Source organism: Gorilla gorilla, chromosome 19 (genome assembly GCF_029281585.2).
Source record: "Gorilla gorilla gorilla isolate KB3781 chromosome 19, NHGRI_mGorGor1-v2.1_pri, whole genome shotgun sequence".
Classification (NCBI taxonomy): domain Eukaryota; kingdom Metazoa; phylum Chordata; class Mammalia; order Primates; family Hominidae; genus Gorilla; species Gorilla gorilla.
In genome coordinates, this window is record NC_073243.2 from 37,949,518 (window position 1) to 37,969,607 (window position 20,090).

Consider the following 20,090-nt stretch of genomic DNA (forward strand, 5'->3'; position numbering starts at 1 on the left):
AAATACATCTGTTAAGACCTACCAATCTAAACTTAGCCAATATCCATATATGAGCCCCTACATACATACATAACAGAACTGAGGTGTGAACAGGCAGATACAGAGATTTAAACACACGGTGAGCTGAATCAAATCTCATAAGATGGTCATAACCTTCAGAGTAAAATTCGACTTCAAACATGAGCATTAACCCTGTCGCTTGACATTGATGTTGTAGAGAAGCTACACTACAAGTCTAGGCTGCAGACAGTTTTACCTCAATACTATAAACTGCCTTTAGAGAAAGTCTAGAAACATTCCTAGAAATTTTCAAAGAATTGCTTACAATGCCAGGATTTTATATTTTGCCTTCAGCTTCATTTGTCCAAACCAATTGTATCTGCTTTCTACCTATGCACATACAAGTACATACAATACACTCTATATATGAAAATTTATTCACATGCACATACCCACATCACCTTTTACTGAAAACTTAATATGTTCAGATACTCTTCTAGAGGTCTTGCCATACATTATCTAATAAAATCATCACAACCAGCTAATGAAGCAGGTACTGCTATGCCTCATTGTAGAAATTAAAAATGTGCAGCACCAGAACTAAAATACCTTGCCCAAGTCTCACAGCCAGGAGGTAATAAGGTCAGGATCTGAACCTGGCTCCACAGCACACATTCTTAACAACTAGGACACTAGAATAGAAAAGTGTTTTACCATGAAAAGAAACCACTCCAGTTTTTCTCTCATGAAAATACATATATTATGTATAAATACTGGCAGAGGGGTCAGAAAGGACCTCCTGGTGACATAAATCTGTCTGTTATAAAAATATGGATAAATCAAAGGCCATGACAGCTAAAAGCTTGGCAAACAAGAATGTATCCCCAAATAGCAATGAAAATGGCAATAGGATGACCCTCGACAACATGCGTTGTCAAGCGTTCTCCAAACTTATTTTTTTATGTATCTCTACCAGCAAAAATAACTTTGAGCAGGCATGCCCAGCATGGAAAACTGTATGCTTCTATTATTGCAATCCACGGATTAAATACTAGAGAGTATGAATGTATTTCTAAATATCGGCATGAAAAATAAATATAGTATGTGGGTAACATGAATTCCATTTTGGAGACCCTTAGTTTAAGCTATTCATGTGCAGTTATGAGGTTCCATGACCTTCAACAATTTGTAATTTTTCAGAGGCACAAATTAAACCGCTGCAGGCACCAAGCTGCTGTGCTGAGAGACTTGCTGGCCTGGGGAGGGGCTGTGGGACTAACCTGCACCTGCCCCTGCGTGAGGCTGTGATGCTCTTCCTTTACTCATGGGAAATCGTGAAACCTTTGTGTCTTTGTCAAAATGGATCCACAGCCCCCCAAAAAAACACCTTCCAATATTATAGTTAGAAATCTTTTTAAAAATCCAAGAGGCTTAAGATGAAGTTTCTTAGCCAGAAAACATTATATGTATATAATATTTAGATATAGACAATGTGTATCATAGATATATACATTTATATATACTATATCTATATTAATATAGATCATACATGTCATCTATCACTTACATATGTGAGATAGAAAGGGTGTATCTCCAGACGATCAAGTATTACTATTGCAATTCACCTGTATATAAGGGCTTAGCACATAGCAAGAGTTTAAGAAATATTTGTTGAGCCAGGTGCCTATAATCCCAGCTACTGGGGAGGCTGAGGTGGGAGGCTCGCCTGAGGCCAGGTGTTTGAGACAAGCCTGAGAAATACAGCAAGACTCTGTCTCTAAAAAAATAAATAAATAAATAAATAAAATAAAAATAAAAATAAAAATTTTAATTAGCTAGGCATGTGACACACACCTATAATCTTAGATACCTGGGAATCTGAAGCAGTAGGATCACATGAGCCCAAGAATTTGAGGTTGCAGTGAGCTATGATTGTGCCACCGCGCTCCAGCCTGGGCAACAGAGCAAGACGACCCTGTCTCATCAGCTAAAGAAGCAGGTACTACTATGACTCATTGTAGAAATTAAAAATGTGCAGCACATTTACTTTATTAAATACTTTATTAAAAATATTTTATTAATACTTTATTTTAAAAAAGTATTTGTTGAATGAATGAATGAATGGTCAAGTATCATCACTGCAACTCCCCCTTATATTTCATATCTCCTTGCTGAATCCTTGGGGATAATAGCAAGCAGAACAAACACCACCCACACCCTCAGGGAGCCCACGCCATACGTATCAATTAGCCACCACACAGGAGAGTGCAGCACACAGGATTCAGGCATGGCTCGGTGCTGGACTAGACTTGTGACTTCCCCCATCCAAGGTCTTAAAAACAAGAGACGTCTTTAAGTGCCCAGAAGAGTTTTAGTGTGACCCTGTTTAAGGGAAGAAACAGAGATCCTTTTGGATTGTGACTTATGGCTTTATAATTCTGTTTACAAAACTCACACCCCTTTACCCAGAGCAGTGCATTTAATCTCATCCATGATCGAATTTAAGCCAACCTGAAACTTACAACTAGAATTTACCAGGAAGCAGAAACTCTCAAAAATAGCATCATCTGACTACAAAGCTAAGGTCACAGGAAGGATAGCAAAAAAAGCAATAACATATGTTGTATTCAATAAATTACAAAACAACATTTGTGTATTTCCAATAAAATTATATATAACTTGTAATCACCAATAAAAAGCAGCTATTGGCTGGACATGTTGGCTCATGCCTGTAATCCCAGCACTTTGGGAGACTGAGGCAGAAGCATCACTGAAGTCAGAAGTTCAATTTCAGCCTGAGCAACACAGTGAGACCCCATCTCTCAAAAAAAGATTTTATTTTTTCATTTTTAAAAAGCATCTATTGATCAGTTTAGCCTCATGTCTAGTAAGGGCCTATATATAACATCTATAGCCTTGTTCACACGCAGATTCCAAATACTTGGTATTCAGAGTTCATTGGGTCTTTAGAACTCCAAAAACTAGTACAAATGTAACACAAATGCTCTCAGTGACACTGACATTTTCAAAGATGTCAATTCATTGGTTATGTTTCCCATGTGGTCACATGTCTTCCAGGTGTTTCACAGAGTTGGTGACATGATCTTTCTTGTCCAGTGAGCCTACCTATTTGGAAATGGGGCAGCAATGTCCCCTTCCCACAGCAAGAAAACTTGCCAAGGGAAGTGGAGCCACAGCCCAGAGCAGCTGACTCAAGAGCATACCATAAAGAAACAGTCTTTCCCCACTTGAGACAAGGCTCTTCCATTTATCCCACACCTCCTGGCACGGAGTCACATAAACCAGCCCAGAGATGAGTGGCTCAGGACCTCAGGGAGCCCCTCCACATCAGAGCAAGGTTCAGGTAAAAAGTGGGCAGGAAAACCTGCCGAGGGGAACACACAGTATAGCATAAGGTACATTCTGAACTTGACACACAGAGGGGATATCTGAATTTTCTGGTGATGACCCACCTTCAAGTGAAGAACTTCCCAACACAGTCCACTCTAGAGGCAATTCCAGATGGGTCAGAGCCAGCACGAGCTCCTCATCCAAGGCAGGCAGCGCTCCCGCCGTCAAGGCAAATGGGGTCAGCAGGGTCTGGTGGCTGCAGGCTGTGAGGCGATTGGCCTGCGTCACCAGCAGACGAGCCAGCCTGCAAGCCATGTTGTCCACGTAGGTCACTGAGCCGGAGCCCATGGTCACCGGAGAGTAACCTTCCGAGCAGAGGCACACAGATACCGTCACCGTCTCCTGAAGCCCATGGCCTGGACAACAAGACAGTGAACAGTTCACCCCAAGTCTGTAGAAGATGCTCTCACAGGGGTCCAATGTGCTAGCTCCACCACATAGCTTAAGCAGACAACACACTCCAGGAGAACAAAGCAGAAAGGAAAGCCAGCCCATTACCCTTACACACTGCCAAGCATGTGGGCCAAACTAATGCTGACTCCATCTTCTTTCAGTAACTCCTGATTTTAAAACTTACCTTTACGAGCTCTGAGCACTTGAGCATCTGTTCTCCTATCGTTACCAAACACTGCTATTCAGCATTCCTTTAACCTTTTACTCCTACCCTGACCCCTGAATTTGTGTTTGTTGTCTTCAAGTCCTTTGCTCTTTTCCACTCTGCCATTTCCTCCTGAGTCACATATTTTTACATATTTAAGCAATAAGTTTATAAGATAGCACCATACAATTACACAAGTTTGCCCTAATTCCATAGAGCTCCTCTGAATGTGAGTTAAGGTGGGTGAAGACTACCCAAGAGAAAACAAAATGGAAAATATATATACATATCTATGTGTGTGTGTGTGTTGTTGCTCACTGCCCCCTCTTCCGACAATAGTGTCTCTGTCTTGTAGGTGTTCTCAATATTTCTCCTGAGAGTGTCACCAAATCCTGCTGTTTGTCCCTCCCGTCATTCTTCCTCTTCTTTGCCCCACTCTCTTATTTTGCCAGAGCTGGGAAGCTCTTACCCAGGTACATTTTTATGCTGCCCTTGGCAGATTTTTCAGGAATTGGTGGCACCAAATCACTATGATCATGATAATCATGACTGGACAGAGAAGAGTTATTCAGCTACCACTGGTTCATAGCACCCTGTTGCCCCCAATCAAATGGCTAACAGGTACAAGTCATTCCTCCTCTGCCTTATTCGCCAAAGACTTTTCCCAGAGGCTTTGCAGCTAGGGCTCCAAGGAACAAGACTATCCCAAGTTTTACTGAAAGAGAACTAGTGTCACTTTGTCATCGACTCTTAAAAGTGGTCTCATGGTACAGGCACAGAATGCACCCACCTCCCACCGGACTACACATACCCAGGAAATATTAAATAAATCTGTCTTACAAATTTTGAAAGGTTGTCCTGGTAAAAGCTGTCACCAGGGAAATTCAAGGTTCAGAAATAGAAACTGTCACCTGCCTCTAGATTCTGTTAAAATGAAGATAAGAAACCTCACTTTTAAGTAGACCACAATATAAACAAAAGATTATATTATCTTCCTCCCAAGGAAGGAGGAGGAGAGTCGCTACCACGTGCAAGTAAAGAAAAAGATAAAAAGTTTTGAAAATACGAGTGGCACTTTAGTTATTTTTTATCCTTTCTCTATAAGGGCTTGATAAAGGAGAAAACCAAGAAAAGAGAGCAAAACTAAAGGTAGGGAAAACATTAGCCAGAGGAAAAGGGCAGAGGGAAAGCAACCAACAGCTGAAGTAACTATGTGCCGTTAATTAGATTTGTTTTTGTTTTTGTTTTTGTTTTGAGATGGAGTCTCGCTCTGTCTCCCAGGCTGGAGTGCAGTGACATGATCTCAGCTCACTGCAACCTCTGCCTCCCAGGTTCAAGTGATTCCCCTGCCTCAGCTTCCCAAGTAGCTGGGACTAAAGGCACCGGCCACCATGCCCAGCTAATTTTTATATTTTTAATAGAGGTGGGGTTTCCCCATGTTGGCCAGGCTGGTCTCAAACTCCCGACCTCAGGTGATCCTCCCACCTCGGCCTCCCGTAGTGCTGGGATTACAGGCATGAGCCACCATGACTGGCCCATTAATTCGGTTTGACTGTCTTTTCTTCCTTTTTTTTTTTCTTTTAATGATGAAGATTACTGGACTAAAGACAGAAGTGCTTAAAATTGCCGACGGTCTCAGAAATTGTACAACAGATTAATTCAGTGACCAAGACCAGGTAGAGCTAAGAGGTATCTGCACTTCTCTACAATTCTCACTGTGTCTGTGTTGTTTGCATGTTCACTGGCTACCTTCTTTCCACGTGTAGCAGATATGTTACAGAAGCACATAGGGACAAGCTCCTTTAAAAATGATCTCAATCTTAACTCTAATAAAAATTAAAGAGTCTCTTTATGATACAAATTAAAGGGGCCTGAAAGACCCACAGTTAAGAAAAACCAACCAATCAATAAAAAAGAATTCTAAAATGCCCTCCCTGTCCTGTAGGTAATGACATTTTAATTCCACCGTTAGGTTAAAGCCTGATGACTCTTAAATGCGTAACCCACATAGCAATAAAAATATAAAACAACTGTATTGAGAAGGGCTATTAGCTCGTCACAATATGTGAACAGGATATATTAATTTGTCATCTATCAAGAAGACAACTGGGGAAATTACAGGTTTCCAAATGTAAGCATTTTGATGATGGGGAGAGAAAGTTCTGGAGCTGGAGATCCCCCAAGGAAGATTCTGGATGGACAGGGCATCAAGGAAAGAACCCCAGTGACCAAAGGGAGCAAGCAGAGGAGAGGCAGACCCATGGCTGCCAGGCTGCTTACAGAAGAATGAGGAAGAGAGAAGACAAACTTTGTCAATGTCAGTTCTGCCTGAGCCAACCCTGGCAATGAGTCTGAGGTTATAGGAGGTGATTAGGAGGTGACACGCAATAGACAGTGTTTCCTCCATTTGACTGCATCCAAAGCACACCCAACCATAAAAGTTGGGTGCAGTCAATAGGATGGGTCTGCCTGGTCTCAGTTAAGACTCCTAGTTAAGCAGCAGATACAGCTGGAAGAATCTCAGACGTCAGTGTTCTTCCTAATACACACATACACACACAGGCACGCACACACTCCTGACCTTGCAGCACTGTTTTCTTTTTCTTCCTGGCTCTCTTCCTGGCCTACATCCCTGGAGGGAAGTTATTTGCAGACTAATTTCGCAGCTGCACCACAAAGAGGACACCTCACCTGGGACGCTGGACTGGAGAACGTTATCCTCGATGCGCTCTGCAATCATGACATGTCGCTGATGAGATCCGTCATAAGTAAAGTAAAACTCAGCATCTTCAGGAAGATACACATTTTTGTCAAACTTCGCATAGACCGTCATCTGCCCCTGAAAAAGGAATAAGTCGGGGCATTGTCACACTTCCTTGTCCTGGCTCTAAGAAAGCACAATACAAAGGGCCTGGGTCCATAACAGTGTCATTTGTTATGTTCACTTCATGTGGCTGAGTTCAAATAGCACGAGTGCTTCCTTCCAACAACAACACATTTGACATTAGGGAAGATGCTTCCTGATGTATTTAGGTATGGGTATCAGAGCTGGTTTGTTCTGTTTTTAAAGTTGAAGTTCAGGGCACAGGAAAGAATTTTTTCTTTCTTTAAAATGTACTAGATGTAGGAGTGTGGTACTTCGTTGCCTTTTGCTTTTCAAAAATTATTTTTAGAGACAGGGTCTCACTATGTTGCCCAGGCTGGTCTTAAACTCCTCTGCGCAAGCAATCCTCCCACTTCAGCCTCCCTGGTAGCTGGGGCTACAAGGATGTGCCACCACACCCAGCAGTCTTGTACTCTGAATTTCTACCAGCTGAACATCATGGCTTGAGTTAATTTTTATCCTGTATCCAAAATTCCATTATTAGTACAAAAGTTCATGATAATTATTCTTAGCTCTGGCCTTACCCTGTGCTAGACCATAGCCAGTTGTAAGAATCTTAAATATTTACAAACATTGCCAAATAAATAGGACTACTCCCTCCCCCTTGCTATGCTATTTCCATCTGCTATTTCTCTTCTCTGAGGGGTTTCCAAGTGCTCTTTCCTCACACTTTCTCTTAAGAGCTTCTGGTTGGCACAAAGCCCTGCAAAGTGCCTTGGTCCCAAGGAGAGGAGCTGCCACCTCAGGTCACCGAGGCATCCTCTGAGGACTAATGTCAAAGGAAGTGGGGCAGCAGGCTGGGGCTCTCGGGTATGTCGTCATCCTGAGGCTTTGCGGAGGGCCTACAGCAGCCGTGTTGCACCCAGGGGAACAGCAGCTATGGTAGGGACTGCCAGGTCATCTCCAGACCCCAGAGGCTTTGAAGGATTTGTGCTACTCCCTACCGAAAACACAAAAAGCAATACAAAGTGGGGCCTCCAGAGAGAGCGCATTCTGCCCAGCCTGTGGGAGTGGCGGGGAAATGGAAACCTGGGGGTGGAAAGGGTCGCCCACTTTGGAGGGCCTCCAGAGCTCGGCCCTGCGTGGAGAAGCATCTGGGCTTTTGTGTGCTTGTCCAACAAAAACAAACCTGCTCGCCAAGATATCCTTACCCTATGATAGAGGAGAAAGTGAACAGAGAAAAGCCTACACAGACTCCTTAACATCAATTTGCCTCTGACAAATATTAGCAAGATATTTCACAGGACGCTAAGAGTTAAGCCAATCAGGATCAAAAACAAAATCGGTGCAGGGTTTTCTAGTAGTCACATGGTTATTTAATCTCAGTTTTTTACAATAAACAAAAAACTATGCTTTTCTAGTGGTTTAAAACGTATCACACACACAGTTATCTGAAATTATGAAATGGTATAAATACAAAGTATAGAGTTCTGAAAAAAAATCACTGGTTGGCAGTTTTGAATTGCCCTTTTTCTGCATATGAGCATGCGTGTGTATGTGCACACACAAACGTAATCAATAGAAAAGCAACACGCCAAGAAAAATCTACCATACAATAGCTTCCAAAAAAGTTCAGGAAGGAGATCTGAAAAGCAAAAAACAACAAATGTCTAACATGACTGAGAGAGGAAACTTAGACGAAATTCCATTTCCTAAAAAAGGAAGAACAGCTTGCTTTAGTCATGTTCCTGGTTTCTAAAGAGACTGTTAACTATCCACAGGCAGAATCTGACCTGACCTGTTTGTGATTTTTTTTAAATAAAAAAACAAATTATATAAACAGATCAAAAATTTTCACAGATCACAAGGATATCTAATCTGCATCTATTCAAAACAACGATCATATTACTATTTTATTTGGTTGGGTGGACAAGGACTACAGCTTATGAGAGTTTAATTGCAACCCTTTCCAACACAATACAACCCTGAACATTACAGTCTTGTAATTCAACATGCCTGCCTTTCAAGAACCATGCCATGCTTTACACTAGTAAAAGGATAACCAACAGTCATGTGAGTAATAAGACATGCCCATTAAGGAGATTAAAGAGAGATGCCCAGAAGTCCTAACACTCAGAAGAGATTCAGCAATAAAAAAGTCTCTTATATGGTAACCAGAAAAACATCAGAAAGACCCAGTTAAAGATGCTATGGAAGAAGAAGGGGGTGATACAAAAACCAACAGAGACCCAATTAGACAGAAATGGATGGGCAGGAGAGGAAGACAAGGAAAGAAAATATGAAGATGAAATAACAAGGACATTTTCATTCAGAAAAGGCAGATAAAGCTCAAAGGAGATGGATTTAGATAAAGCTACTTAGGAGATCAGCAGGAAGAACGGCCTTCTGAAAGAATATGCAAGTACAGCTTAAATAGCCAACCACAGGTGGCAGTTTTTTGGGTAAGAGTGGGATCTTTCTAACCACTGAGTCCACTGAAAATCTGCTACTCTTCTAAAAAGGCCACCAATTTCATATATGGCAAAGACAAAATTCCAATGTACAGAATTCCAAAGTATCTCTTTCAGTTCCCCATCTGGATCCAATTATATTCTTTGTTTCAGGCAATTGAAAACTAGAAACTTTCCTAGATAAATTTGTTGGCATAAATATCAGAATCACTCTGCTTCTACATAGAAGCAACAGAGATGTGTTCTCACGTTTCTATAAACTCACTATATCCAAAATAAAAAAACACTCAAATATGCCACTGAAATTTCTGGAAAAAATAAGAAGCATGCTAGGCAAAATTATCTCCCCAAATTAATCAACAAGTTTAGTGTATTCCAGTCAAAACCCATTTTTCAAATGAAACTCAACAAGCTTATTCTAAAGTTCATCTGGAGGAGTAAATACACTAGAATCGAAATGATATTTTTGAGAGAGAATGTTTGGGCTGTCAAAGCTTGCTCTACCACAAAGCAAAACATACAATAAAACCAGGGTCATTTAAACAGAGTAATGGTAGCATAGAGACAGACAAGTTCAAAGCCCGAGGCAGACACATGTACCCATGGAAATTATGTTATAATAGGTGGCATTTCAAATCAGCAGGGAAAGAATGGACAATTCAATAAATAGTTTTAGAACAATAGCTATCCATTAGGAGCAAAAACATGCCTTCTACCAAATGATTAAATTTCTAATTAATTCAATATCTAACATAAAAATCCATAAAAGCATAAAATTAGAAGACTGTTTAAAAGTTTTCATTATTGAATAAATAATAGCAATTAAAGGTATTTAGATTTCATCTGCATTGACATGATCCTAAACTATCACCCGCTTTTCATTTTTCCTATTCTCTTCCAGTCTTTATTCATATGCACAGGTAATTATTACACAGCTATACTCATGGCATAATACATTAATACATACTGTGTGGTTTCTTCTCTTCTGTCAAAAATATTTTTCTACATTGTTACAATCTTTGGCACCCTTTTTAATTGTATTCCACCAAGCGTTTGATGTTCCACAATTGCATGATTATTTAAATATTCATCTACTGTTCATTAAGTGTACTTCTGACTTTGTAACATTTTAAACAACTCTTTATAAACATTTTAAGTAATTTTTATCCTTTGAGATGCTATTTTAGAATAAAATTCTAGAAATGCTTCCAAAAATATGAACAAGTTGTCACAAATTGCCAAACTTCTTTCCAAAAATTTTGTATCAACTTTTATCACATGTGCTGGTTAAGAGTATCATTTTCACCCCAACCTTGCCAAAACTATCTTTGGAATTACTTCCTGTGTTAACAGATCATAAACAGTTCGTCGCTGATTTAATTCACCTTTTTCCATTGCCACTGAAATTTATTGCCCACTTTTATAAAAGTCTATTGCAAAATAATGTAAACATTGTTAGTGGCCAAACCAAATTTCAATTTGAATAAATTTAGTCTTCCCTCTTCTGTTTCACATATGAATTCACCTACAAACTTTGCCTTTGGCAGGTCAAAATTTTTAGTTTCCCAAGTGAACCAGCTGGAATCAATGTCAGAATCATTCCCTTTCCCTGTCAAATAGTGAAGGTATATCACCTCTTACCCAATCATGCCCAAATAAAAAATACTCATCAGTACTCCCATAAAACCTTGGAAGGCCAAGTCACATGGAAAACAGGAATCACAAATGTAGAGCAGAAAAGCTGAACTGACTAGAATCATACTAAACGTAGTTCAATATAAATACACACAAAGAATCAGGTAAATTAAACTAACATTTTTTACCACCAAACATCCTCTAGAGAAATTCTACTTGTAAAACTCAATAATTTTCAAAGACCAATCCTTCTGCTGAAATGCTGTGACATCTACGGATTTCTTCCCAGAGAACCAAAAAGGTAACAAATGTTTTTGCCACCTTAAACTATCTCATCCAACTTTCCCATTCCTTTCCAGACGGTATTTAAAGTGGAAATGGTTGTCGACACCAGTTTGCATGTTCTAAAGGTTTTTTCATTAATCTATGTCTCTAATACCTTGAGTAATTGGGTGGCTGTATTAGCCTAATCACTGGGTATTCCTGTACTCATGTTTTCTCTCCCTTCCTCCCTTTCTTCCCTCCCTTTATAAACAATGCATCTATATATAATTACACTTCGTTAATAACAATGCTATTTGCTGAACAACACCTTAACTCTCTGGTTTCTTAAATATATGGCATGACTGGACAATGAACAAATACTGTATTTTCAAATTATGACAATTAGAAAAAAGGATACATCTTTTTATAGTGGGGTTTCTTAACCAAGGGAAGAATCTGAATATGGATTTCAGACAGTTTGAGGACCTCTGAAAATTATTAGCAGAACATAATAATGTTTTTTGTGTGTATATATGTCCATTTTCTGAGGAAAGGTTTTTTTATGGCTTTCATCACAGTCTCAAAGGCATCTAAAGATTCAAAAAAAGTTTATGAACTCTAGCTTTTATAGTAACAGGCAAAAATGAGAAGTTAATAAATACTTTTCAATGGTAATTGTCACCTTTTTATTTGACAGGAAGACATAAACTATCTTCCAATGGATTCTAGTATTATACACAGCCTTTATATGGGATGATTTAGGGAAAGAAGCATAATAAAGGTAAATATAAGTTGACTGTTAAATATTATAATCAATGTTTACTAATACATGCCATGAAAACTATTATGCTAAAATACAGTGCTAAGTGAACTATCAAATTTGATTTATATTCAAGATTTGAAACTTGTCTTCTTTACAATAAGAAAAAAAAATCTATACAGAGCCTTTCCTGTAGAATACAGTGTACTGAACTTTGTAAGATCCTTGAAAAGTTAAAAGAAAAAAAAAGGATGCATGGTTATTATCCCATTTTATAGGTAAGCAAATACAATTATAGGTACTACTGCTAACTAGCTCAGGATCCCAGAGCCAGATGTGTAATATTAGGTTTCTTGATTTCTGCCCCAACCCCCAAGTTAGGATATCCTCTTCACAATTTCTCAAGTACAATAGCATATGTGGTACCAAAGGAAGCACCGTGGGCACAAAGTATTTTATTCAAATTACTGTGTTTAGCTGAAGTACTTCTTTAAAAGAAAGTGTGCAGATGCAAATATTATTTCTTATATGTGTGTGCACATGTATACAAATACAGATATCGATATATCTAACTACTTATACATATTATCTATGTGTACAGCACACCACAATTTATACAGTGCTTTCTTGTGTGTTTTCTTGTCTTATTCCCACAATAATACCTGGGAGGTATTATTATGAACCTTGTTTATTAAAGAGAACACTGAAAATATTAGATCTAGTGAGGAGCAGAGCCAGAAATAAATCTACATCTTTCTGTGCCAGGCTCAGTACATTTTCTCCCCACCATGTTAGTGAACGAACAGCAAATGCACGAATATTTAGTGACTTATCTACAGCTTTTCATTTAACTCAATCTTTCCTTTATGTTCTTAATGTAGTTCCCATCCTGCAATCTACGGATAGATACGGTGAGGGGAAATGTACCCTAATCCTCCGGAAAATGTATGCAACAGTTTGGGGCATTTATTTGGGGAGTCTGTCTATCAGTTACAGATTCTGAGAAGGGTACACAAAGAACATGTGAATCAAAAAACTGAAGAACCCCTGATTTGAAGCATGTTTAAAAGCGTCTGACTTTTATATAATTTAAAATATCAAGATTATTCAAATGTATTGTCCCATTCACGTAAATACAAATTGGTTAAATCCAGGGGGAAATATCAGAATACCAATTTTTTAAAAGAAGGTTAACTAAAATAACTTAAAAGACTTATAAGACATTTTTTGAGAAATAGCCCTTATAGTAGGTGTCCATCTCCAGATAGGATAAAATAGACCACAGCAGGCCAACAGTCCTGCTGAAAACAACTAGGAATAACAAGGGCTGGCAAATAAAAAGTCATGGAAACAATAAGGACATAAATGTAACAAAATACCAGAGAGGAGAACCACTCAGAGAAGTAACGGAAGCCAAAAGACAATTGGGTAATATCTGTAAAGGGATGAAAGAAAATTCCATATCTAACAAAAATATCTTTAAAAATGAAACTGAAATTAAAATGTTTGAGACTAATACTGAGAGAATTCAGTGCCAACAGACCAGCACCGAAAGAAATACTGAAGGAAGTTACTCAAGAAGAAATAAAATGATCTCAAACAGAAACATGGAAATGCAGGAAAGAATGAGGAATAGCGAGTAGGTAAATATGTGAATAAATATAATTAAATCAAATATACAAACAATTTTACAAAATTATAAAATTACATATTTTGTGTAATATATAAGAAAATGTTTTACAAAACATTATAATGTCACGGAGTTTTAAATATCTGTAGAACTACAATGTGTGACAACAATAATGTAAAAGGTAGATGAAATTAAAGTACCTAGCAATATTAGGAAATTGCTGAAAGTACTTTTATCATATTTATAATATATTGAATATACATATTTTGACTTGAGAGTAGCCACCAAAAGAATGCATAACTAATAAGTTATAGAGAGGAAACTTAAATAATAAAAATAGTTGATTCATCAAAAAGAAAATAAGACAGGCGAAACAAAACATAAAAATAAAACATGCATGCCAAACAGAGAGCAAATAGCTATATGTAGATATAAATCCAACTATATCAGCAATTATATTAAATGTAGGTAGACTACTCCAAATGGTACACCAAGTCTGCCAGTATGGATTTTTTTTTAATCTAAAAACAATAACGATACCTATACACTGCCAACAAGAGACATACTTTAAAAATAACACAGAAAGCTTAAAAGTAAAAAGACATCCATGCAAAACTAACCAAGAAAAAGCTAGCACAAACAAAATAATATCAGACAAAGCAGATTTTAAAGCAACACATATTACTAGGGAAAGAGAAATCTTTCATCATAAAAAGAGTCAGTTGAATAAGATAATATCATAATATTACTTCTGTATGCCCCTAATAACACATCTTCAAAAGATATCAAGCAAAAGTTAACAAATCCAATAGAATAGATAAATCCACAATCACAGTGGGAAACTTTAACAGGCCTCTTTCAATAGCTAATAGAACAAGTAAGCAAATAATTGACAAGGATATCAAAGATCTAAATTACACAATTAAAATAACATACCCAAAGAAATAATTAACATAATTAAATGCATATATTAATATTTGTAAGAGATACCCATTATTCAAACCTCTGCATTAAACACAATAATTCAAAAAATATAAACACACAGGCCAGGTGCGGTGGCTCATGCCTGTAATCCCAGCATTTTGGGAGGTCGAGGCAGGTGGATCACTCGTGGTCGGGAGTTTGAGACTAGCCTGGCCAACATGGTGAAACCCCATCTCTACCAAAAATACAAAAAATTAGCTGGGCGTGGTGGCGCACACCTATAATCCCAGCTACTCGGGAGGCTGAGAAAAGAGAATCGCTTGAATCCAGGAGGCAGAGGTGGCAGTGAGCCAAGATCATGCCATTGCACTCCAGCCTGGGCAACAGAGTGAGTATACATATACACACACACACACACACACACACACACACACATAAATTTAAAATCTAGACGACTTTCACCCTTGATGGAACGATTCACCAGTATCAAATTGAAATTGCCTTTGTTTCTATAACACAGCAGAACTAAGTAAAAGACAATTCATGACAGAGGTCAGCAAATGACTCCAGATTCCTCACAAGACCAGAAGCAGGCTTTATAAAGCCCCTTAGCTTGCTTCCTTTTCAAATCCCTAACTTACAAATTCCATGGAAACAGAGAACTCCTAGTAAGTGAAAACAAATATCTGGCACTTTAAGCAGCAGATCATAGTGGGAAATGTACTGGCTTGGGTATAAGAAAAATTGTAATCACTCTTGCATTATTCTGATAATCCTTTGGGAATAAAAGCCCTATACTGGCCCCCAAATCATCAACTACATAAACCAAGAAGGAAGCAAAATGCAGTTTAACAGTTAGACACAAGTTGGGATTTTAATCAATAATCCACTAGCATCACTGAGGGAGCAGCCTGCCCTACCCTATATTGATGAAAATTTAGTAACTCCATCAAGAGTGAGTATGGTCCAGCTCTGCTTTATACCTGTCAGACACACCTGGGCCATGGAATACTTTAATACAAATATAGACAAAGCTGACAACACGTTCAGAGGAAAAGGACAAGGATGCCAAAGGGATGCAAAAAGCATGCTGTCATATGAGGAACAATTGAAGGAACTGGGACTGTTTTGCTAAAGAAGAGACGACTCATGGGTAAATGGTCACCGCTGCAAATATCTGAGGGTCTATCATGCAGACATAGGATTAGACATGTTCTGCAGGCCCCAAGGGAAGAGCACAAAACAATACAGGGAAGGACAGGGGACAGAGTTCAGCTCCCCAGTGAGAGCCCTCTAAGGATCAGACATCCAAAGACGACAAGGATTGCTTCAGCTTAGGCGGAACAAGCACTACTAAGAGATGGTGTGTTTTGTTTGTTTTTCTGTTTGCTTATTTGGTCTGAGAAAGAATGAGGCTAAAGAACTTAAAGAACTATCTAATATTCATTGTCTAGAATCTATAATATCTGGTATATAATTCTAGATTAATTGCTTCAATATTTTTTAAAATGGAGGGCCTAACATAACTGGATTTGGATTTTGTGGGGTTTCTGTTCATTTTTCGCTTCTCCTTCTTTTTTTTTTTTTTTTTTTTTTTGAGATAGGTTCTCACTATATCACCCAAGCTGGAGTACAGTGACATGATCATAGCTCACTGCAGCCTCAAATTCCTAGGCTCAAGGGATCCTCCCACCTCAGCCTCCTAAATAGCTAGGACTGCAGGCACCACCACCACACCACACCTAGCTAAATTTTTTTTTTTTTTTTTTTTTTTTTTGGTAGAGACAAAGTCTCACTATGTTGCCCAGGCTGGTATTGTACTCCTGGGCCTCAAATGACCCTCCCACCTCAACCTCCCAAAGCACTGGAATTACAGACATGAGCCACCACATCCAGCCCCAGGTTTATTTTTTATTTTTTCTTTATTTATTTATTTTTATTATTATTATTAGAGACAGGACCTTGTTCAGTACCCTAGACTGGAGTGCAGTGGCATGATCTCAGCTCACCACAACCATGGCCTCCTGGGCACAAGTGATCTTCCCACCTCAGTCTCCTGAGGAGCTGGAACTACAGGCACACACCACCATGCCCAGCTAATTTTTTGGTAGAGAGAAGGTTTCGCCTGTTGCACAGGCTGGTCCTGAACTCCTGGGCTCAAGCAATCCGCCCGCCTCAGCTTCCTGTAGTGTTAGGATTATAGGTGTGAGCCACTGTGTCCAGCCCCAGGTTTGTTTTTTAATGTCTCTCTTATATTTTTGCTTTGGTTTATTTTTCTAACTCCTTGGATTTATGCTTAGTTTATTTTTATTCTCTGTATTAATGGTTTTCAAACTGAGATCAGGGGAACCCTAAGTTGTAATGGGAGGATGTTGGGAGTTCATAAACATTCCATTTAAATTTCATTTGGGAAATATGTTTCCAATTAGTATTAAATCTAAAAGGATTATCATCCACTTAAATTTATTATTTACCAAATTTTAAGACATTGGAGAGTACCTAAAGTGCCAGGTTGTCATTTTTCCACCGAATTGACAAATGCAATAAACTTAAAGAACACATTTATAATAATAAAGTTTTATCAAGCTTACATATTAATGTTCCTCATAATACTTGTTTGGAAAACAAAAGGTTTCCTTTTATCCAATAAGAAAGAGTCTCTAAGGCCCCTCTAAGGACTATAGGATACCCTCTGCTGTCTTATGGGAAGACAACTAAGTCCTATTAGTGACCAAAGTCACTAATGGCCTAAGAAAATATTCCTCTAAGCCCTTTTTATGGTTCATGTCTCAAATAAGCTTTACATTTGCACCACTGTAAAGACTACAATTTGTCAACTTCAAATTCACCTTGAACCCACACAGACAGTAACCTCACATGGTTATTATTTAGCACTTGAGGTCTACAGATTTATGTCAAATCAACTGCCATCTAAAGGTTATTGTGGGCCAAGTAACAGCATTGAACATCTCAAACTAAAATGAAGACATTCAGGAATACAAACAACCCCAAGTCTCCATGGATTGATTATCTCTGGGCATAACCTGATCATAACTATCCATTCTTATTTCATGGTGGACCACCAAGTCCTTGTGTTCCACAGGCAGTCCCTCTCCTTGGTACAAAGGTATAAAAACTGGAGACAGTTCCCCTTGTCCCTCTCATCTGGCCAGCATCCGTGCGAGAATATTCCTTCCACCTATCTATCCTCAGTGTATGTACACACACACATGCACATACATATACACACACACACACACACACACACACGAGGCCACTCTTAAATAAGAGTGCTAAAGACTCTGCCAAGCAATGCTCATTGTAAGATACTGGGAATCCTCAGTAAGAAAAGTAGAGATTCAGAAATGTACAATTTAGAGATCTGAAAGGAGCCTTAGAGCTCATCTGGATCAAACCCCTTACATTACAGGAAACTGAAGACCCATAGCCTTGATCTAGGTTCCATCACACAGCTAACCTTGGACCAGAAATCCCTGGTGGTCACCTTCCATCGAATACCTTTCCCACTCTCCCAAGCTACTAGTGGGGAAGAGCAATAGTCTGACCCCCAAATGAATCCTATTCCTCCCCCAGGGACTGGGAAGAGCCTTTATGAAAAGAAGTCAGGATCAGAATCAATGAACTCTCCCTAAAGTTCCTCAGCACCCACCCCCACAGCATCCCCAGCCTCCATTGTCTTGTCTCTTCTCTTCTGGGCTCCTGTCACCTTTGTTAAACCATAGAGCGCTTTCAGGTCCTGTAGCTCTTCCCCTCAAATCAAAGCAAAAGCAGGAAAAAAGCCAGCCCAGTCGTAGCATGGAAAACTTGAAGCCCTGATGGAAACTAGAGAAGCAGGGCACGTGGAAAGAGCAGGTAGCAGTCGGTCAGCCCCAGCTCCAAGAGCCTACAGAAGAGGGGAAAGAAAAGGACACAAGGGGCTGGGCATGGTGGTTCACGCCTGTAATCCCAACACTTTGAGAGTCCGAGGCGGGCGGATCACCTGAGGTCAGCAGTTCAAGACCAGCCTGGCCAATATGGTGAAACCCCTTCTCTACTAAAAAATACAAAAAATTAGCTGGACGTGGTGGCAGGCACCTGTAATCCCTGCTACTCGGGAGGCTGAGGCAGAAGAATCGCTTGAACCCGGGAGGCAGAGGTTGCAGTGAGCTGAGATCACACCATTGCACTCCAGCCTGGGCAACAAGAGCAAAACTCCATCACAAAAAAGAAAAGAAAAGAAAAAAAAGAAAAGAAGGAAGAGGGCTCGGTGGGGAGAGAAACAAAAACAACGGCAGTGGGCTGGGGAGTGATGACGGGGGCAAGCAGAGAAAGAGCTGGAAAAACAAAGCAACATGGAGCTTAGTTGAAATAGGAAAAGCGTGAGAAAGATGGACAATAAATAGATAAATAAAAATGAGCAGGAGAGAGAAAGATTCACCCCACCAGGAATGGCAATCTGGAAATACTTTTGTAAAAAGGAGGAGGGGAGAGGGAGGCAGAAAAGAATCTAAACTTTGGTGCTGACAAGGAACACTGCATCTAATCCAGATCAAGAGCTGAGGGCCAAAGAAGCACCTCGGATGTGTCTCATTGAAACACATCATGAAGTGGGGGTGGGGAGGTTTCACACTACTCACATCCCACTAACGGCACATCCCCATTCTGGGGAGCCCATCCTTCCATACAACCCTGCAGGGAGAAAGGAGAGCACACTTGGGGACTCCTTTCTCATTCCCAGCCACTTTAGGCAGAAGCAGCCATGGCTTTAAAACGAAGGAGCTCATTTTTCTGGCCTTGTCCTTTCTTGCCCCTCACTGTTTCTTTCTCCCTCTTCTACCTCCCTCCCTCCCTCCCCTCACCAACTTTCAATGGTCCCATAAAATTCGACATTGTTTACAAACCTTACCATGGCAGGTACCTATTTGCAGATATTTTACTGTTATCAAACTCCTACCATATAGATGTTACTGAAGCAATCTCAGTTATAAAGGGACATCAGGCATTGTATTAACTCACATTAAATATGAAATTTCTCATTTCCTAACAGAAAGCCTTAATGCAAAAACAGTAGTATTTATCAGTTTATTAATCGTGGTTGCTTAGGAACACATAAGGATAAAAATGGCCATGATAGGATCCTTTGTGTTTTAATTAACAGTACTGTGCATTTGAATGTACCAAGTACCATTCTAAGTGAATTATCTCATTAATTCCTTACAATTGGCCTATAAGGTAGAAACCATCATCCTCATTTTATAGATGAGGAAAGAGAGGCTTTGAGAGGTAAATGCCCTGATAATTATACGGTGATCTGGAGGGTCAGGAAGAAGCAGGAGTCAAACCCATGCTTCCTTCTTAACTCCCAGCAAGCCCTGCCACTGTGATCATTGCTGCGTCCCCCACAGCAAAGCCTCTGCCGAAAACAAGAGACAGCCCGGTGCGTTGATTGGCTCCATGACCATCTCCGCACACCTAACTCCACAGTGAAGTCTTAAGAAGTTACACATGAGTATCCATTGAGTACTTCGGAGAAATGACCACGTTCAAGGACTGTGAATATTATGACCTCTTTT

The 20,090-nt window shown here is 39.5% G+C and overlaps 1 protein-coding gene across 2 annotated transcripts in view; it reads right to left on the minus strand.

The window, feature by feature from the left end:
- ARHGEF28 (Rho guanine nucleotide exchange factor 28) overlaps positions 1 to 20,090 on the minus strand; it is a 314,786-nt gene that overhangs the window by 184,921 nt on the left and 109,775 nt on the right. For both annotated transcript variants that reach the window (XM_031003474.3, XM_031003473.3), the window contains exons 3-4: positions 6,701 to 6,848; positions 3,474 to 3,767 (exon numbers count right to left, since the gene is read on the minus strand). In XM_031003474.3, the coding sequence (XP_030859334.3) occupies positions 3,474 to 3,767; positions 6,701 to 6,848 (442 nt within the window). The remainder of the gene's footprint in view (positions 1 to 3,473; positions 3,768 to 6,700; positions 6,849 to 20,090) is intronic.